A 23128-nucleotide genomic window follows, 5' to 3' on the forward strand; every position below is an offset into this window, starting at 1 on the left:
TTTGTACTTCCCAGTCCTCTAATATTCGTAAATTCTTCTACATGTGATCTCCAAACATTTCGTTTGCTATTATATCATAATATATAATAACAAATATATTAATTTTATTGTGTTACAATAGACGATAAATTGCCACAATAAACACAGTTTTCTTTTTAATTTTTGAATCAGTTTAGATTTATTATAATTGGCCACCTTTGGCAAGAATTATGGTTTTCAAACGGTCTACAAAGTCATCTCACGCTGCACGAAAAAGGCTATCCCGTATTAAAATCAGTTTAGATTAATTCTAATTGGCTACCTTTGGCAAGAATTATGATCTTCAAACGGTCTACAAAGTCATCTCACGAAAGTTGCTCTGATGTATTTTGGACCATTCCCAGCGAAGCGCCGTCTGGAGATGATAGAAAGGGGCCTCCATTTTAAGGATCTGTCCAGGCCTTCAATATTGTCTCTAGGACATTTTCCCGATTATATTCGGTGTTTATTTTGACCCCACAGTCGATGAATACGAGCGGAGAGCGACATTCGACCGTTAAAGGACCACGGTTGCCACATTTGGTATAATTCTACCAAAACTGGTAGATTTACTGTTTGGTAGATTGGTAGCATTCTTGATATTTTTCCATAGAAATAAAATATTGACAAAATTTTCTATAGAAATAAAATTTTGACAAAATTTTCTATAAAAATAAAATTTTGACAAAATTTACTTTAGAAATAAAATTTTGACAAAATTTTCTATAGAAATTAAATTTTGACAAAATTTTCTATAGAAATAAAATTTTGACAAAATTTTCTATAGAAATAAAATTTTGACAAAATTTTCTATAGAAATAAAATTTTGACAAAAGTTTCTATAGAAATAATATTTTGACAAAATTTTCTATAGAAATAAAATTTTGACAAAATTTTCTATAGAAATAAAATTTTGACAAAATTGTCTATAGACAATTTTATTTCTATGACAAAATTGTTTATAGAAATTAAAATTTGGCAAAAGTTTCTATAGACATAATATTTTGACAAAATTTTCTACAGAAATAAAATTTTGACAAAATTTTCTATAGAAATATAATTTTGACAAAATTTTCTATAGAAACAAAATTTTGACAAAATTTTCTATAGAAACAAAATTTTGACAAAATTTTCTATAGAAATAAAATTTTGACAAAATTTTCTATAGAAATAAAATTTTGACAAAATTTTCTATAGAAATAAAATTTTGACAAAATTTACTATCGAAATAAAATTTTGACAAAATTTTCTATAGAAATTAAAATTTGACAAAATTTTCTATAGAAATAAAATTTTAAGAAAATTTTCTATAGAAACAAAATTTTGAGAAAATTTTCTATAGAAATAAAATTTTGACAAAATTTTCTATAGAAACAAAATTTTGATAAAATTTTCTGTAGAAACAAAATTTTGACAAAATTGTCTATAGACAATTTTATTTCTATGACAAAATTTTATATAGAAATAAAATTTTAACAAAATTTACTATAAAAATAAAATTTTGACAAAATTGTCTATAGAAATAAAATTTTGACAAAATTGTCGATAGAAATAAAATTTTGACAAAATTGTCGATAGAAATAAAATTTTGACAAAATTTACTATAAAAATAAAATTTTGACAAAATTTTCTATAGAAATAAAATTTTGACAAAATTGTCTATAGAAATAAAATTTTGACAAAATTTTCTATAGAAATAAAATTTTGACAAAATTTTCTATAGAAACAAAAATTTAATAAAATTTACTATAGAAATAAAATATTGATAAAATTTTCTATAGAAATTAAAATTTGGCAAAAGTTTCTATAGAAATAATATTTTAACAAGAAATAAAATTTTGATAAAATTTTCTATAGAAATGAAAATTTGGCAAAAGTTTCTATAGAAATAAAATTTTGACAAAATTTTCTATAGAAATAAAATGTTGACAAAATTTTTTATAGAAATAAAATTTTGAGAAAATTTTCTATTGAAATAAAATTGTAACAAAAATTTTTAAAGAAATAAAATTTTGACAAAATTTTCTATAGAAATAAAATGTTAACAAAAATTTTTATAGAAATAAAATTTTAACAAAATTTTCTATAGAAATAAAATTTTGTCAAAATTTTCAGCAGTACTCTTTGGGAAGTAAACCCGATCATTTTGTAATAGATTCTCATCGGAGAAAATCTAATTCGGTAACTGACCACTTTCGTGCAAGTGAAGCAAATCCTTTGCTCTTTCTAGTCTATATTTTTGTTGAACATGGGTGAGCTTATGGGCTTTTAGGAACTTCAATGTGCTTTAAGTTCATTTTTCAATATGTGTTGCAGTCGTTCTCGTGATATGTTCAGCTCATGGGCAAGTTTTCTACCACAGCGCCGTGAATTTCTATCAAATTTGTAGACTTTTTGGATAATTTTTGGTGTTGTTACCGTTGTTTTTTTTTGCACTTTTTGAACGCCATGCAACATTGCTAGTATCACGCTAACGAGCAATGATAAAAGAAATAGATTTATTCACATTTAAATTCTGGAGGGGTTTCCATCGAATTCCATCACGAATTATTACTACAACAGATCTATATGCTTTCGTAAGCTTGTAAACAATAAAATGAATAAATCTCTCATCTGTCAGACAAGCGGTTAAAATTGGTTGCAATACATATCATATATTCCATCTTGGACCTACATACACAGAAAAAAATTTCACGAAAAATTTTCCAATTAAAATTTTAATTGAGTTTTAAAAAATATTCAATTAAAAATTTAATTGAATCAACAAATTTTTTAATTGAAACAATAATCAATCACAAAAATTAATAGGATCAATTAATTTTTTAATTGGATCAATTAATTTTTTAATTGACCTTCAATTAATTTTTTAATTGATACTATCATTTCTGTGATTGAAGACATTTCAATTAAAAAATTAATTGGATCAATTAATTTCGTGATTGAATCAGAAAAATTTCTTTTTGTGTGTAGGCTATCTTCGGACGGGCTTTATTTGCAGGAAAAACACGAACATGTGAATAATTGTAGCATGATAAGTCCATTGTTGAAGGATGCAACAGACGAACGGACATCGTTCGTTCTCCTTACAATTTATGTGGTCAGAAATCGATATTTCCATATTTTACAAGAAACCAATCTCTTTCATTAATCTGCATCAAAATACAACCGGAAAGTAAAAAAATATACATATACACATAATGTATTTGCGGAAGTAAAAGATTTTTCAGTTCATGGTCATACAAATTGTGTGAGCACACTTTGTTGATTATATCGGTGTTTAGTGTAATTTTTGTATCAAAATCTTAAGACTACAAAATGTTTATCATAAAATATCTAGAAAAAATGTTTAGTAAGAAATAAATTCTCCCATTATACAAATCTTGATTAAGAAATTTGATGTACGTTAATCCATAAACGTGTTAATAAGTAAACTTTTGGATGGTTGCGTCACAGGTTCATTGTTGTATTGTCGCGAGAAAGTTTAATAAACAAATTATCAATAAATTATGTTTACAAGAAATGCCCTGCCTATGTGATCATGTTTAGATGAGCTATGAAGCCATAATCCTCAGACAATATATATAAATAAATATTTTTTGGGCAAATATTGAATTTGTTTTTATTTTCTCTTCTTCAGGTGAAATGCGGCCACAAATTGTACTACAAGGCAAGACGTTCAAAAATGAGCTTTGCCGAAATCGCTGAAGTGGCTTTTCTGAATGGTCCCAAATGGTGTCGTGGTTTTGCTCCAATTGCCAAGTTTTCCATATTGTTTGGTTTGTTCCTAACATACTTTGGTACTTGCTCTGTTTACACTGTAATTGTAGCAAAGAATTTCGAACAGGTGAGTACTATTTGATTTTGATTTAATCTCAAATTAACAACTCATGTTTTATTGTTGGTGTAGGTTATAAACCATTGGACTGGTACGGAAATGAATTCACGTTTGCTCATTGCTTCCTTCCTTATCCCATTGATCCTTCTATCCTGGATTCCAAATTTGAAATATTTGGCTCCCGTCTCTATGGTTGCTAATGTGTTCATGGGTCTTGGCTTGGGTATTACTTTCTATTATTTGGTCCAAGATCTACCATCGATTGAAACCCGTAGCTATGTCTCTTGGGGTACTATGCCTGCATTCTTTTCCATTTCGATTTTCGCCATGGAGGCCATTGGTGTTGTTATGCCTTTGGAAAATAATATGGAAAATCCCCGTCATTTCTTGGGTATTTGCGGTGTCTTGAGTCAGGGTATGTCTGGTGTAACTTTGATCTATATGTTTTTGGGTTTCTTGGGCTATTTGCGTTATGGTGATGCCACCGGTGAAAGTATTACATTGAATTTGCCAGTTCATGAATGGTGAGTTATTATAAAGGCAAACAAATTTTGAAATAAATAATTTAACTCTTGTTGTATGTTGGTTTTTTTGTCTGTAGGCCTGCTCAAGCTGTAAAAGTGTTGATCGCTTTGGCTGTATACTGTACATTCGGTTTGCAATTCTATGTCTGCTTGGAAATTGTATGGGATAGCATTAAGGATAAATGTACCAAACGTCCCATTATGGTTAACTATGTTCTGAGGTAAGTAAAATTTCGAAATTTGTTTTAATGAAAAGTCAAATAACTATCAAATGCAAGATAATTTCGATATTTTGTCATTATGTACACTCATCGAAAAAAAAAACAGCTGCTAATAGCAGACGGCTGATTTTCAATATACAAACACTCGAAGCAATCTACAATTGTGGTACAGCATGTAGTTTGATGAAAATTTCTGTTTATAAAATTATATATTCATGCGTTTTATCGAAGAAGAGAGATACAGTCCAAATGAGTGGCATATTAGATTTCTGAAAAACTTCGAAGCATAAAAACGCGTGAAGTAGGTTTAAAAAATTCTACTCGAGGATAGCAATTTTCATTATGAGCAAAAAAACTTTTACATATCCTAAACCCAGAGATGGTCTGTAATGCGCCTTGCAGACTATAAGTTTATCCGGACCACAGTGGTCGTGTCGAACATATCTCATATATTGGCCATATTATAAGTTAAGTCCGAAGGCATAATCGATACTGCTGCATGTTTTGGGATCGATAACACATTTACCGATTCTTTAGTTATCAACGAATTGTCGTATCGGTTGGACACACTGTAAGATTCTGTACAAACACATACATTCCGTCCGGAAAAACTTATAGTCTGTAAGACGCATAAGGTATTTAACATACATTTACGACGTATTTTACCATACGTCAAAAATGTCGTAATCCTTCGTAAAATACTTAGTTTTTAACAATATAAGATTTTATTTTACATTTTTGTATTTCCAAATGCCATTTCCTTATAGAAAAAAGTAAGAAAATGCTAATATTGGCCAGAGTCGAGTATATTGAAACCAACAAAGGCAAATTTTTTATATGCTTACTATTGCTAGATTGATTTCACATAACCATAAATATGAAAATTTGGGTTATATAGAAATCTAAATCGAAGTGGTTGGTATTTTGTATCTCCACACGTTGTACCTAAATCCGATTTTTGCTACACAATTTCAAAAAATTAGATAAAACAAAAAATGGAAATTACTTTTGAGTAAAAATTCAAAAATTCTTCTTTTTCTTCTTGTTGTACCATTTAAAGATGCCAAATTTTAGGCATATATAGAATGTTTAGATACTCACAGCACAAGAGATATCGGCTCCGCTGTACTATCAAAAGTTGAAAACTATACCGCCGAATAGTATCGATTTGGTTACATCCATAGAAAAACAAGTAAGTAAAGTAGAAAGTCGGGCGGGACCGACAATATCATACCCTAAACCACCCCTACTGAATTAGTAAACATTCTTTGTGTGGTGGGGTATCTATGGTATAGGTTTGGGAGATAAACCGTATTTCAATATTTAAGAACATTAAGGGGTACATGTTTATGGGAGATTAATCACAATCTGAACAGAAATGTCTAGTATTACGAGCTACAGTTGATTCTGCACCTACAGAGTTAGTATGCCACTAATATTGAATCCATTATTAAAAAAGAGAAAATCTTTCAATTAGTATGGGTAATAAATCCAAATTTGTAAAACTTGGGAAATATATTTATGTAAGAGCTACACGTAAGTCTAACTACGATCGGCTACTACTTTCAATTTTGAAATTTGAGTAACATTGGTTAATAAATAAGAGTATTATGGCCAAATTTGGAAAAAGCGAGCGGTGTATATATTTGGGAGCTATATCATCAGAACCAATTTGTATAAAATTTTGCAGGGTTGATTGATAACAGGTTGGCTGATAAGTCCCCGGTCTAACAAAGAAAATAACATTTTTTTTTTTGTAAAAATTCGTTTTATTATTCAACATAGTTCCCTCCAAGAGCGATGCAACGATTATAACGACCTTCCAATTTTTTGATACCATTTTGGTAGTACTCCTTCGGTTTTGCCTCAAAATAGACCTCAGTTTCGGCGATCACCTCTTCATTGCAGCCAAATTTTTTCCCTGCGAGCATCCTTTTGAGGTCTGAGAACAAGAAAAAGTCGCTGGGGGCCAGATCTGGAGAATACGGTGGGTGGGGAAGCAATTCGAAGCCCAATTCATGAATTTTTGCCATTGTTCTCAATGACTTGTGGCACGGTGCGTTGTCTTCACAGAAAAAAATATCACCAAAATATATCCAATTAAAAAGTTAATTGAAGTTGAAAATTTTTTCAATTAATAAATTAATTGATACAATTAACTTTTTAATCATGATAGAAACATTAAGTTAATTAAGTCAATGATTGAAAATTTTAAAATTTTTAATTAAAAAATTAATTGATACAATCAACTTTTTAATCAAATTCGGAAGACTAATTCAGTTAAAAAAAGTGCTGATTTTTTTTAATTTTTAATTAAAAATGTATTTCAAACAATCATTTGTTAATCCAAATAAAAACTCTAAGCCAATTCAGAAAGTAATTAAAAATAGTTACCTTTTTCAATTAATAAATTAATTGAGTTTTGCAATCAACATCAATTAAATTTTTAATTGAATCAATTAAAAAATTAATTGAAATTTGCTGAAAAAATCAATTATTTTTTAATCAAGATTTTTTTCTATGCCCAATTAAAACTGTGATTGATACTATCATTTCCGTGATTGAAGACATTTCAATTAAAAAATTAATTGGATCAATTAATTTGGTGATTGAATCAGAAAAAAATTTTTTTGTGTGTTGGTGGAACAACACTTTTTCTTTTCTTCATATGGGGCCGTTTTGCCGCGATTTCGACCTTCAAACGCTCCAATAACGCCATCTAATAGTCACTGTTGATGGTTTTTCCCTTCTCAAGATAATCGATAAAAATTATTCCATGCGCATCCCAAAAAACAGAGGCCATTACTTTGCCTGCGGACTTTTGAGTCTTTCCACGCTTCGGTGTCCACTCAGCCGATTGTCGATTGGACTCAAGAGTGTAGTGATGGAGCCATGTTTCATCTATTGTCACATATCGACGGAAAAACTCGGGTGTATTACGAGTTAACAGCTGCAAACACCGCTCAGGATCATCAACACGTTGTTGTTTTTGGTCAAATGTGAGCTCGTGCGGCACCCATTTTGCACAGAGCATATCCAAATATTGATGAATGATATGACCAACACGTTCCTTTGATATCTTTAAGGCCTCTGCTATCTCGATCAACTTCATTTTACGGTCATTCAAAATCATTTTGTGGAGTTTTTGATGTTTTCGTCGGTAACCATCTCTTTCGGGCATCCACTGCGTTCACCGTCCTCCGTGCTCATTTCACCACGCTTGAATTTTGCATACCAATCAATTATTGTTGATTTCCCTGGGGCAGAGTCCGGAAACTCATTATCAAGCCAAGTTTTTGCTTCCACCGTATTTTTTCCCTTCAGAAAACAGTATTTTATCAAAACACGAAATTCCTTTTTTTCCATTTTTTTCACAATAACAAAAGTTGCTTCACAAAAGACGCTCTATCTCACAAACTAATTGACTTACAGACGTCAAATTTTGACGCGAATCATTTGAAGGTTGGTACTATATAAAAATAATATGCATTTAATACTAGCGACGCCATCTATGTGTCAGACCGGGGACTTATCAGCCAACCTGTTAAATAAAAGTATTATGGCCAAATTTGGAAAAAGCGAGCGGTGTATATATTTGGGAGCTATATCTAAATCAGAACCAATTTGTATAAAATTTTGCAGGGTTGATTGATACTACAGAACGTTACCTTGTGCAAAATCTGAGTAAGATCAGTTAAGAAATGAGACCTCTATGGTCAAGATTAAGGTTATTAGGGCAAATTTTTCCAAAACGGGCTATGCATATATATGCGAGCTATATCTAAATCTGAACCGATTTCGATGAAATTTTGCATATATAGTTAGTGCTATAGTAGATTACCAACTAAGTGAGCCAAATTTGAGTACAATCGGTTGATAAATAAGGGTTTTATAGCCAAATTTGGAAAAATCTGTATCGCCCAATTTTTCTAAATTTGGCCATAAAAACCCTTATTTATCTATATGGGACCTATAGCTAAATCTGAACCGATTTCAATGATTTTTTGCACATATTGTTAGTACTATAGAAGGTTATAGTCAATCAAGTTTGAGTAAGATCTGTTGTTAAATAAGAGTTTTATGGCCAAATTTGGGAAATCGGGCGATTCATATATATGGGAGCTATATCTAAATGTGATCCGATTTCTTTCAAATTCAATAGCGTTCGTCCTTGTGCCAAAAACACCCTGTACCAAATTTCATCCGAATCGGTTAATAATTGCAACCGGAATACTGTGAACAACAAATACATGGACAGACGGACGGACGAACACCAAGCGCTAGATCGACTCAGGAGGTGATTCTGAGTCAATCGGTATATATGTTATGGGGTCTAAAATCAATATTTCTGGTAGGCACATTTTTTGGCAGATATAGCTCCATATATATGTATCGCCCGATTTCGACAAATGGGGTCACGTTGCGCTTTTTTCAAACGGATCGCCACCAAATTTGGCAAATGATAATCTTTTTCATCGCCCTTCAAGTCTGCAAAATTTCATCCAGATATAGATATAGCTCTCATATATATGTATCGCCCGATTTTCCTAAATTTGGCCACAAAACCCTTAAAACCCGATCTTACTAAAAGTTGGCTAAATGTAATCTTCAATAGCACTAACTATATGTGCAAAAAATCATAGAAATCGGTTCAAATTTAGATATAGCTCCGATATATATGTATAGCCCGATTTTCCCAAATTTGGCCATAGAACCCTTATTTATTAACCGATCTTACTCAAAGTTGGCTAGATCCAGTCCTCTATAGTACTAACTATATGTGCAAAATTTCATCGAAATCGGTTCAGATGTAGTTATAGCTCCCATATAAAGGGTGATTCTTTTGAGGTTAGGATTTTCATGCATTAGTATTTGACAGATCACGTGGGATTTCAGACATGGTGTCAAAGAGAAAGATGCTCAGTATGCTTTGACATTTCATCATGAATAGCCGAACGATCTGCCACAACGTCGAATTTTCAGTGAATGGGCCCTAGAAAAGTTGGCAGAAAATCCGCTTTTTTATCGACAAATTTTGTTCAGCGATGAGGCTCATTTCTGGTTGAATGGCTACGTAAATAAGCAAAATTGCCGCATTTGGAGTGAAGAGCAACCAGAAGCCGTTCAAGAACTGCCCATGCATCCCGAAAAATGCGCTGTTTGGTGTGGTTTGTACGCTGGTGGAATCATTGGACCGTATTTTTTCAAAGATGCTGTTGGACGCAACGTTACGGTGAATGGCGATCGCTATCGTTCGATGCTAACAAACTTTTTGTTGCCAAAAATGGAAGAACTGAACTTGGTTGACATGTGGTTTCAACAAGATGGCGCTACATGCCACACAGCTCGCGATTCTATGGCCATTTTGAGGGAAAACTTCGGAGAACAATTCATCTCAAGAAATGGACCGGTAAGTTGGCCACCAAGATCATGCGATTTGACGCCTTTAGACTATTTTTTGTGGGGCTACGTCAAGTCTAAAGTCTACAGAAATAAGCCAGCAACTATTCCAGCTTTGGAAGACAACATTTCCGAAGAAATTCGGGCTATTCCGGCCGAAATGCTCGAAAAAGTTGCCCAAAATTGGACTTTCCGAATGGACCACCTAAGACGCAGCCGCGGTCAACATTTAAATGAAATTATCTTCAAAAAGTAAATGTCATGGACCAATCTAACGTTTCAAATAAAGAACCGATGAGATTTTGCAAATTTTATGCGTTTTTTTTAAAAAAAAAGTTATCAAGCTCTTAACAAATCACCCTTTATGTATCGCCCGATTTTGAAAAATTCGCCCCTAATAACCTTATGTTTGACCATAGAGGCCTCATTTCTTAACTGATCTTACTCAAATTTTGCACAAGGTAACCTTTTGTGGTATTAATCAAACGCGCAAAATATTATGCAAATTGGTTCAGATTTATATATAGCTTCCATATATATGCAGCGCTCGATTTTCCCAAATTTGGCCATAGTACTCTTATTTATTAACCAATGTTACTCAAATTTCAAATTTTGATGTACTAGCCGATCGTATTTATACGTACTTGTAGCTCTTACATAAGAATATTGCACGATTTTTACAAATTTGGATTTATAACCCACACTAATTGAACGATTTTCTCTTTTTTTTAATAATGGGCTCAATATTAGTGGCATACTAACTCCGTAGGTGCAATATCAAATACAGCCAGTGTTGCTAGAAGTAGGGGAAATTCCCTATATGTAGGGTTTTTCTAATATTTAGCGTCTTGTAGGGACGTAGGGCCACAATGTAGGGAAATTTTCACTCAGCAAAATTTGTAATCATTTTTACATTTTGGTGGCTCTAGAGGAGGAAATTAGAAGACGGCAAGGCTTGATCTTTAACAATGTGTGGTAACAACAGTTACCACTCGTGCCACAAAAAATCTAACAAAATTTGAAGATTACCACAAATCTACCAAACAAATATTTTTATAGAAATTTTTGTCAAAACTTTATTCCTGTAGAAAATTTTGTCAAAATTGTATTTCTATAGATTTTTTTTTTTTTTTAAATACTATTTCTATAAAAAATGTTCTCAAAATTTTATTTCTATGGAATTTTTCTCTCAAAATTTTATTTCTATAGAAAAATTTCTCACAAAAATTTGTTAATAGAAACTTGTTCCAAAATTTTATTTTTATAGAGATTTAACAAAAAAGAAAATACTATTTTGGGTAGAATTCTACCAACTGTGACAACCGTGGTGGTAATACAAATTTATATTCTATGTTATATTCGTTGCATATTCATGTTTTAAGATAATAAAGTACTTAGAACCATTTTTATACCCACCACCATAGAATGGTGATGGGGGTATAATAAGTTTGTCATTCCGTTTGCAACACATCGAAATATCGATTTCCGACTATATAAAGTATATATATTCTTGATCAGGGAGAAATTCTAAGACGATATCACGATGTCCATCTGTCCGTCTGTCTGTCTGTCTGTCTGTCTGTCTGTCTGTTGTAATCACGCTACAGTCTTCAATAATGAAGCAATCGTGCTGAAATTTCGCACAAACTCGTCTTTTGTCTGCAGGCAGGTCAAGTTCGAAGATGGGCTATATCGGTCCATGTTTTGGTAAGGTCCCCATATAAAACGACCTCCCGATTTGGGGTCTTGGGCTTACAGAAATCGTAGTTTTTATTCAATTTGCCTGAAATTTGAAGTCTAGAGGTATTTTATAACCATAAAGAGGTGTGCCGAAAATGGTTAGTATCGGTCCATGTTTTGGTATAGCCCTCATATAGACCGATCTCCCGATTTTACTTCTTGGGCTTATAGAAACCGCAGTTTTTATTCAATTTACTTGAAATTGGGAATCTAGAGGTATTGTAGGACCGCAAATACGTGTGCCAAAAAATTGTGAGTATCGGTCCATGTTTTGGTATAGCCCCCATATAAAACGACCTCCCGATTTTGGGTCTTGGGCTTATAGAAACCGTAGTTTCTATCCAATTTGTCTGAAATTGGATATCTAGAGGTATTTTAGGACCATAAAGAGGTGTGCCGAAAATGGTGAGTATCGGTCCATATTTTGGTATAACCCCCATATAGACCGATTTCCCGATTTTACTTCTTGGGCTTCTAGAATCCGAAGTTTTTATCCTATTTGCCTGAAATTGGAAATCTAGAGGTATTTTCGGGTCATAAAGAGGTGTGCCGAAAACGGTGAGTATCGGTCCATATTTTAGTATAGCCCCCATAAGAACGATCTCCCGATTTATCTCCTTGGGTTTCTATAACCGTAGTTTTTATCTGATTTGCCTGAATTTGTAAATATTCCGATATTTTAGGCTCACAAAAACGTGTATCGGATTAAGTTTTTATCGGTCCATTTGATAATGCCTCCATATAGACTGACTTCACTTCTTGACGGTGTAGAAGGCGCTCTGATCATGAAAATTGCTTGAAACTCAATGTAAAATTTTCAGATTTTACTTCCACAGATTTAAGATTTCAAATTAAGACGTTATTTTATAATTTTCTTGCACACTTACAAGATACGTTAATGATTCCTCTAAAACTCAAACAAAAATGGTTCTTATAAATCCAGAATCTGATATAGTCGTCATAGGTAAAATCTTTAATTTTATTATTTATGGGAAGTGTCCTCAAGCCCTCCTGAAATTTCAAAGGAAACCCTAATATTTGGTTCATGGTGGTGGGTATTTAAAATTCGGCCCGGCCGAACTTAGTGCTGTATATACTTGTTGTTTTGTAAAATTTGTTTAAATTTAACGAAAAATATTGTAGGGAAGATTGTTTGGGAATGTATGGATTAGTAGGGAACTTTTCTGTCATTGTAGGGTAAACCGAACATTTTCCCTGGCAACACTGACTATGAGCTATAGTCAGATTGAGTCAAAGCATCCATAAACATGTATCCCTTAATTTTCTTAAATATGCAACTGCGGTTTATCTCCCAGACCTATATCAATGTTACCCCACAAATGCTTATGATTACTAATTCAGTAAGGGTGGTTTAGGGTATGATATAGTCGGCCCCGCCCGACTTTCTACTTTACTTACTTGTTTTTGTATATTCCTGCTTTTGGTAATCTGAAAAGCTCCTTAATATGAGATATATCCAGATTTTTGTAGTAAATACAAGATATTTACTTAACTTTTGTGGTTATTGTGTTACGGTAGCCCCTAGATGAGCCCATTTAAGGGCAAAAAAATATTTGCTATTTCAGCAATCAGTGACTGGGTTTCCTTTTTCAGCAAACTTTCTACCATTTTAGGAGACTTTTCTTTTGTGTCCACCAACAAACTTATTTGGGTGTATGGGCACCTTTGTAGTGTTAAATTCATTTCATTCATATTTTGTAAAATAAAAAAATTCTTTCTTTTGCAAATAAACTTAAAATATTCTTTGATTTGATTTGGTTATTACAGAACCGTTTTGGTTACCGCTGCCGTTGGTTTGGCTGTGGCTGTGCCAACTATAGCTCCATTTATGGGTCTAATTGGTGCTTTCTGCTTCTCCATTCTTGGTTTGATCTTCCCCGTAAGTATTTACCCTTGTAATAGAAATTATTACAACAAATATCGTTTCTATATTCGTATGCCTCATTTTTCTCATAGGTCTTCATCGAAATTGTGACACATTGGGATACCGGTTTCGGTCCATTCAACTGGATAATATGGAAGAACATTGTCATCTGTATATGTGGTGTGGCTGCCCTTATCTTTGGTTCGAATAGTGCCATTCAAGATATTTTGAAACTATACTCACCTGCCCCAATCGAAGAAGATGTGGCCGGAGGAATATTGTAAATATTTTATGATAGTTTTAGCGAAACAAAGGATGTAGAAAATTTATACAAAAGAAATCTGTAGTATTTGGTGCAAAAAAAAAAAAACACAAAAACGAATACAAATCCCTATAGAAGCTATAAGGAAAAAAGACATTATCTTTGTTAAGTCGGAGGAATTACATACAAGTTTGAATATGCTTACAGGTTTTTCTTGTTGTATAGGAGAAAGATCTAACTATTGTTATGATTGATTTGGAGCTTAATTACATTAAAATAAAACCATTATTGTATCACCATTAACTAGAGAGATGCTATAGAATAGATTTTGCAAAATAATTGATAAAAAATGAAAAGAAAAGAAAAAAACACAGAAATGTATACATGCACTTGCTTTATATATTAAGAATATGCAGAAGAAAACGAATTGTAAAATATTTAAAAATTTTCTTTTTTAAGAAAAAAACAAAAAGGGAATTCTCATCTTGTGAGAATATAGTTTCCCAAATGGAACAGTGCCTTTATTTTTATGTAAAACTCTGTTTCTTTTTCCAAATACAAACGAAAAATTTTAAATGCATGATAAACGAATCCAAAAGTAAAAAAAACGGAATATATATACATATATTTTTTTATAATTATTTTGGTATTGTTTTTTTTAATAATTTCTATTGGATTCGTGTAATGTCTTTTGTAAACACCTAAGATTTCAATTGTTCCAAAGACAATTTCTTTTTGATTCGATAATCGATTATACAATATCATACGATATCCTCCTCCCCATTCTCCTTGTAGAGTCTAGTTTAGAGAAATTAAAGTTCTTATTACAAAGTTGTTTATTTTAGTTAAGTTTAATTAGCACATCAGGTTTCTTTTGTTTTAATTTGTTCTTTTATTTTTGTTTTTAATTAACCCAGCCTATAATTTTTTCGTTTTTTTTTTTTTTGTTTTATATATTTATAATTTGTTTAACACCATTTATCTATATATTTTCTATATGTATCTAATTCTATACAAGTTACAAAAAAATCTTTAAATATTTAAATTGGAAAATTAATTTTTTGTAGATAGCAACAAAAAAAAAAAAAACACAAATCCTCTGTAAAGCAGACCTACTTTCAGCTATATTGGATTTTCAGGGAGGTGAATTCAAAGAAACGTTTGAATTATTTTTATAGATATTTATGTACATATAAATTATTTCTATACAAATAATTATTATTATGACATATTTAAATCTTTTAAATATGTAAATTAATTTTTCTACGTTTCTTCTCCCACCCTTTTCCAAGCTAAAAAAAAGTTTTGCTAATTTTCTTGTAGCTATTTTTTTATGAAAAAAAAAGAAAACTTATATTCCTTTTTAAATATCCTATCTAGTAAAAAAAATATATATTGTATTTTTAATAGTACTCATCAAATTATAAAATAGAAAAAGAGATAAATATATAATTTTTTATTTTTTACAAAAAACCAAAAGATATTGTGTCTTTTTAAGAAAACTATGAATTATATATTAAAAAAAAAAAACAACAATAATAACACATTTTTGCCGAAAAAAATAAATATTTTTTGATCATTATAACATTTTAAAGGTGTACAAGTAAAACGAAATCGAAAACAAAGTTAAAAATGTATATGTATTTAAACGGTAAATCGCCCAAAAATCGAAAGAGAGCTTACCTAAATATATTTGCGAATAAAATTTGGGCAAACCAAAAGCAAACAAAAAAAAAAATAACAATCACTAGCGCAATTAAATTAAATCTCAGTGAAATTTTGTCCGTATTGCGTACATCGGATTAAATAAATATTTGGGAACTGTATCTAAATGTGAATCTATTTACAGAAAATTCAGGATACTTAGTTACACCCAAGGGAATTTGTTAGTAGACTCAGTGGAAAAGTCAGCTGAAAACGGAAATCCGTCATTGTTTGCTATAAAATAGCAAACATTGTCTCCTATTTTTCAACACGATAACACAAAAAAACATGTTTTAGTTTGGCTGAAATATACAAAAACAAGTATATACAGCAGTAAGTTCGGCCGGACCGAATCTTAAATACCCACCACCATGAATAAAATATAATAGTTTACTTGGAAAACTCATCGTCGTAGCGGGTTACTTGATAATATATAGCATTTTAGGGGGTTTGATGACAAATCTTCTCCCAAGCAAATCAGTTCAAGCAGTACGCTTCCCGAAGAAAAAAATTAAAGATTCCACCTATGAAGACCAGCTCAGATTCTGGATTTATGAGAACCAATTTTGTTTAAGTTTTAGAGAAATCATAAACATATCGTGTATATGATGAAATAACGCCTTGATTTGAAGACCTAGAAATAAATTCGGGAGTTAGGTCTATATGGGGCCTATACCAAAACATGGACCAATACTCACCACCTCTTAATGTTCCTCAAATACCTCTAGAATTCCACTTTCAGACGAATTGGTGAAAACTACGAATTCTAGAAGCCCAAGAAGTAAAATCGAGAGATCAGTCTATATAGGGGCTATACCAGGGAGCCACCGTGGTGCAATGGTTAGCATGCCCGCCTTGCATACACAAGGTCGTGGGTTCGATTCCTGCTTCGACCGAACACCAAAAGTTTTTCAGCGGTGGATTATCCTACCTCAGTAATGCTGGTGACATTTCTGTGGGTTACAAAGCTTCTCTAAGTGGTTTCACTGCAATGTGGAACGCCGTTCGGACTCGGCTATAAAAAGGAGGTCCCTTGTCATTGAGCTTAACATGGAATCGGGCAGCACTCAGTGATAAGAGAGAAGTTCACCAATTTGGTATCACAATGGACTGAATAGTCTATGTGAGTCTGATACATCGGGCTGCCACCTAACCTAGGGGCTATACCAAAACATGGACCGATACGGACCATTTGCGACACACCTCTTTATGGTCCTAAGATACTTCTATATTTATAATTTCTGGCAATTTGGATAAAAACTACGGATTCTAGAAGCCCAAGAAATAAAGTCGGGAGATCGGTCTATATGGGGGCTATACCAAAACATGGACCGATAGGCACCATTTGCGAAACACCTATTTGTGATCTTAAAATACCTCTAGATTTCCAATTTGAGGAAAATCGGATAGAAAATACAGTTTCTAGACGCCCAAGAACCAAAATCGGGAGATCGGTCTATATGGGGGCTATACCAAAACATGGACCGATACGGACCATTTTCGCCACACCTCTTTAAGGTCCCCAAATACCTCTAAATTTCCAATTTCAGGCAAATCGGATAGTAAATACAGTTTCTAGAAGCCCAAGAAGCAAAATCGGGAGATCGGTCTATATGAGGGCTATACCAAAACATGCACCGATACGGACCATTTTCGGCACACCTCTTTAAGGTCCCCAAATACCTCTAAATTTCCAATTTCAGGCAAATCGGATAGTAAATACAGTTTATAGAAGCCAAAGAATAAAAATCGGGAGATCGGTGTATTGGCAACTATACCAAAACATGGACCGATACGGACGATTTTCGACACACCTCTTTATGGTCCTAAAATACCTCTAGATTTTCAATTTGAGGAATATATATATATATATATATATATAAAGGGTGATTCTTTTGAGGTTAGGATTTTCATGCATTAGTATTTGACAGATCACGTGGGATTTCAGACATGGTGTCAAAGAGAAAGATGCTCAGTATGCTTTGACATTTCATCATGAATAGACTTACTAACGAGCCACAACGTCGAATTTTCAGTGAATGGGCCCTAGAAAAGTTGGCAGAAAATCCGCTTTTTTATCGACAAATTTTGTTCAGCGATGAGGCTCATTTCTGGTTGAATGGCTACGTAAATAAGCAAAATTGCCGCATTTGGAGTGAAGAGCAACCAGAAGCCGTTCAAGAACTGCCCATGCATCCCGAAAAATGCACTGTTTGGTGTGGTTTGTACGCTGGTGGAATCATTGGACCGTATTTTTTCAAAGATGCTGTTGGACGCAACGTTACGGTGAATGGCGATCGCTATCGTTCGATGCTAACAAACTTTTTGTTGCCAAAAATGGAAGAACTGAACTTGGTTGACATGTAGTTTCAACAAGATGGCGCTACATGCCACACAGCTCGCGATTCTATGGCCATTTTGAGGGAAAACTTCGGAGAACAATTCATCTCATGAAATGGACCGGTAAGTTGGCCACCAAGATCATGCGATTTGACGCCTTTAGACTATTTTTTGTGGGGCTACGTCAAGTCTAAAGTCTACAGAAATAAGCCAGCAACTATTCCAGCTTTGGAAGACAACATTTCCGAAGAAATTCGGGCTATTCCGGCCGAAATGCTCGAAAAAGTTGCCCAAAATTGGACTTTCCGAATGGACCACCTAAGACGCAGCCGCGGTCCACATTTAAATGAAATTATCTTCAAAAAGTAAATGTCATGGACCAATCTAACGTTTCAAATAAAGAACCGATGAGATTTTGCAAATTTTATGCGTTTTTTTAAAAAAAAAGTTATCAAGCTCTTAACAAATCACCCTTTATATATATATATATATATATATATATATATATATATATATATATATATATATATATATATATATATATATATATATATATATATATATATATATATATATATATATATATATATATATATATATATATATATATATACATCGATTACTGTTTTTAAAGGACTTTTTTCTATAAGTAGACATAAAAACCTTGCTCTTACACTTCTTACCAAGGACACCATGGGTCCAAAAATAATGTTGGTAATAGCAGCAAAAAAGTTTATTATTACAGCAGCTTTTGTCTGCTGACAAAGTTAAACTTACAATCACAGAAAAAACTGTGGTCGATGCCTGCTGTTGAATTTTGTAATTCTTGATCAAGCGAAGAACTATCCAACAGATTGTCAAGGATAATTTTGATGTGTATTCCAATCATATACTATTCTGAGACTCTACCGAATGTGGTTTCATTTCAATAGACCATTGATTAAAGTTTTTTTTGTTAATTTCAAATAAACTAAAACACTTATTTCATTAAAAAAAAAATAGCAGAGAACAAACAGTGACTGTTTTTGTCATTTTCAGCTGAATTTTTTCTGTTTTGACGGCGTAAAAAATTAAACATTTTAAAAGAGAGACAGCATTCAAAATGAATGCGCTGTATTATTTAATTTTTTTTTAATTGTTGATAGCAATTAATTTTTACATTATTTTGAATTAAAAAAAAATACTAATCTGACGATCGTATTCGAAAAATTTTTAATCTAGATCGGAATCATCACTACATCCACCATGCATCGCATATAAGCAATTATCCTATAAACTCCAATTCGTAACGGATTTAATGTACATCTATACCGAGGTATTTTGCTGACCTATAGGTCATAATCCAACATAATCGCTTACTATAAAGGTAGTTGACAAGAAGTTAAGGCATCTTCAAAATGGTTGTCTGTTAGATTAAAAATGACACCTACCTGCAGCGTTGCCACAATGAATTTTTATTTTGGACCGAAATTTTTCCAAAATTGGACCGAAATTCGTACTAGCGGACCATTTTACCAAATAATATTAATATAATTCAAAAGCTAAAATTTTTCCAAAATTTTACATCGGTAGAAAATTTTGTTAAATTTTTATTTCTATTCCAATTTTTTATTTTTATTTATTTCTATAGAAAATTTTGTCAACATTTTATTTCTATAGAAAATTTTGTCAACATTTTATTTCTATAGAAAATTTTGTCAAAATTTTATTTCTATAGAAAATTTTGTCAAACTTTTATTTCTATAGAAAATTTTGTCAAACTTTTATTTCTATAGAAAATTTTGTCAAACTTTTATTTCTATAGAAAATTTTGTCAAAATTTTATTTCTATAGAAAATTTTGTCAAAATTTTATTTCTATAGAAAATTTGTCAAATTTTATTTCTATAGAAAATTTTATCAAAATTTTATTTCTATAGAAAATTTTGTCAAAATTTTATTTCTATAGAAAATTTTGTCAAAATTTTATTTCTAAAGAAAATTCTGTAAAAATTTTATTTCTATAGAAAATTTTGTTAAAATTTTATTTCTGTAGAAAATTTTGTCAAAATTTTATTTCTATAGAAAATTTTGTCAAAATTTTATTTCTATAGAAAATTTGTCAAAATTTTATTTCTATAGAAAATTTTGTCAAAATTATATTTCTATAGAAAATTTTGTCAAAATTTTATTTCTATAGAAAATTTTGTCAAAATTTTATTTCTATAGAAAATTTTGTCAAAATTTTATTTCTATAGAAAATTTTGTCAAAATTTTATTTCTAAAGAAAATTCTGTCAAAATTTTATTTCTAAAGAAAATTCTGTAAAAATTTTATTTCTATAGAAATTTTTTGTCAAAATTTCATTTCTATAGAAAATTTTGTCAAAATTTTATTTCTGAAGAAAATTTTGTAAAATTTTTATTTCTATAGAAAATTTTGTAAATTTGCCGATTTGACGAAAATGAACCAAAATCAACCAAACTCCTTTTGGTCCTATCATCGGACTTAATTTAAAAATTAATAAATTTTTGGACCAATTTTGGTCCATCGGATCGATCGGACCAAAATGGCAACACTGCCTACCTGAGTTTTGATTTGTTGACAAGCCACAAAATGTTTTTGTGTCGCATCATAAATCGTTATAATTATACTGGTACACTCAAAGAAACAAATGTATGCTAATCGTATATAAAGCTTTAAAGAATGTTAGAGAACTAAAATATACAAATCCTTTAAGGAAGATTTTAAATCCTAAAAATATTACGAATTGTTGTTCGGTTGGAAAAGAATTACAAAAATTTAACAGCAGTGAATGGTCGCGTGGTTAAATATTTTAAATTATACCGTAAATGGATACCAAATCTAATGAAAACAAGCCCAAGGTAAAGCCTAACAAGTTCCAATTTGTCACCAAAGCAAGCAAAAAAACAAGAATAGTCTCAATCGAGCAATTTGTAAACTTCTAAAATTGTAGCGCTGATTCAATCGAGTGTACCCAACATAATTTTCCATCTCAATTTATGACATAGCAAGAGGCGTTGAAAAAGTTTTCACTTCCGTGCCTTTTGAGTACTGTGGTACCACGTGACATATTTTTTCAATTCACAAGTTACATTATGAATTCCAGTCCTTTCGAAGTTTTTTTTTTTTTTTTGTAGATGAACGGGTTAAAAAAGTCGATTTGTTTCAAGCGGGCATTTATTTTTGAAAGGTATCACATTTTGACAAAGGAAAATACTTTTGGTTAAGCTGCCCATCCCCCTTGATAGGCAGCTGTGACCGCGACGTTTTCATTGAGCATGACGTCGAACTGAAAGGGAAGCTAATTCGCGTATGTTCTCTCGTAAACATTTTGGTCATGGTCATACCAACAGACTCGGTATTGGCCCACAAGGCACGTATAAACCACAATTTTCCCCGATGGACATTTTCGTTTCAGAAAGGAATGTAAGGACACAACAATTTGCCCCTCTCAGTAATTCTGGTGACATTTCTGAATGGCTTACAGCTTCTCTAGGTGGTGAACACGTTTGCCAAAGTTGGTAGAATTCTACCAAAAATGGGAGATTTTTTACTGTTTGGTAGATTTCTTGGAAATTTCTCTCCAACTAAGATGTACTTAATTTTTTATAGAAAAAAAAATTACCAAATTTTCTATAGGAAAAAAATGTTGACAAAATTTTCTATAGAAAAAAATGTTGACAAAATGTTCCACACCCAGAAAAAAGTGACCCCTTCTTTAAGTTAAAATGAACTCATTGTGAAGAAAGTTGAACTTCGTATAGCGCCAAAGACATTTTTATTTGTTTGAACGATGTGATTTTCGTAGAAATTAGGAATAATTTATTCCATATATTAGTTAACATTTTCCTATATTTATGTACCACTATACTACAGAATGAAAAAATTTAACTAATTTGAATTCATATATGGAATGATTTTATTGAAATTTTTTCATTCATTTGGACAAATCTTACACATTTGTGGTAAAACTTTTACTTCATAATTAGAACAGCTTACCTTCGTTTTTAAATACAATTTTATTTATTTCTATAAGCAACTTTATCTTCAATAAAAGACATGTTTTATTAATATATTGAATATATTTATTAAGAATCAACAGCATCGAATCTCTTTGAAATATTAGTTTATTATTCCACTATTTCCAATTTCCGTGTGATATTATCAACTGTAAAACGCACTTTTTCTTCTTCTTGTACTTTTCACTTTTAATAAGTTGCTGCCTAACGATTTTGTCCTCCTTTTACAATTTCAATACCTACAAATATAAAAACTCATAAAACATTTTTGTTCCAAAAGGTTAGCGTCACTGAATATTACCTGATAATTGAAGATTCCAAAATGAAGACAAATGAAAGGGTTGTTATTCTGCTGGTGTTTTCTTCCTTTTACACTATCACGAACATTGATAGATTTATTTTTAAAAACGAAAATTTTTCTCACTAATTTAAAATAACAAATATTTTATATATTTCATTTGTTATTTGTTATATTATTTTACCATATTATTTTTTAACAACCTCTCCGTATACCAAAACAACGCGATTCCAACTAGAAAAAACAACCGACGCGCAAACATATCGATTACACCCACGCGCAAACACATCGATTACGATGACAGGTATCGATTACAGGTAGACAAGAGAAATTTAGGAAAATTTCCTATATTCTAACAAGTGTGTTTCCTTAAGTTTTGAAATTTTACTAATTTTGAGGAAACTTGGTTTTAGTTCGGTTTTTGTTTATTTTTACGAATGCTTTGTTATCGGTGAATAAAATTTTCTTTTTCAGTAGTAAATTCTTATACCCAGCGAAGAAAATAGTATGAGTAAAATTCCATGCCTTATTCTAGTTAATGAACTATTCCTAACTGCTTACAGTTTAGGATTTTTTTAATGAAACGAGAAAATTTTATTATTTTTCACAAAAATTTACCTTGATGGATAAACTATATTGAAGAAAATTTTTTCCTTTAGTTTCGAAGGCACTTTTTTCTGGGTGCATAGAAAGAAAATTTTGATAGGACGGATGTCCACCATTTCAAATGCCGTTGCACTGAATTTGCAGCACTTCTTAAGGTGTGATCCGAATTCAGTGTTTTGGATGTAAATTAAAAAATTTTGCAATAATTTGCAAAAAAAATAATTTATTTTTTTATGATTTTTAAAGCATTGTACAGCTTGTCTGAAACAGTTGA

The 23128-nt window shown here is 31.5% G+C and overlaps 1 protein-coding gene across 6 annotated transcripts in view; it reads left to right on the plus strand.

Moving 5' to 3' along the window:
- path (solute carrier family 36 member pathetic) overlaps positions 1-14001 on the plus strand; it is a 127351-nt gene extending 113350 nt beyond the window's left edge. For all 6 annotated transcript variants that reach the window (XM_075307792.1, XM_075307791.1, XM_075307795.1 and 3 more), the window contains 5 exons: positions 3656-3862; positions 3926-4377; positions 4455-4598; positions 13527-13638; positions 13716-14001. In XM_075307792.1, the coding sequence (XP_075163907.1) occupies positions 3656-3862; positions 3926-4377; positions 4455-4598; positions 13527-13638; positions 13716-13907 (1107 nt within the window). In that variant the 3' untranslated portion in view covers positions 13908-14001. The remainder of the gene's footprint in view (positions 1-3655; positions 3863-3925; positions 4378-4454; positions 4599-13526; positions 13639-13715) is intronic.
- The last annotated feature ends 9127 nt before the right edge of the window (positions 14002-23128 follow it).

Source organism: Haematobia irritans, chromosome 4 (genome assembly GCF_050003625.1).
Source record: "Haematobia irritans isolate KBUSLIRL chromosome 4, ASM5000362v1, whole genome shotgun sequence".
NCBI classification, from domain to species: Eukaryota; Metazoa; Arthropoda; class Insecta; order Diptera; family Muscidae; genus Haematobia; species Haematobia irritans.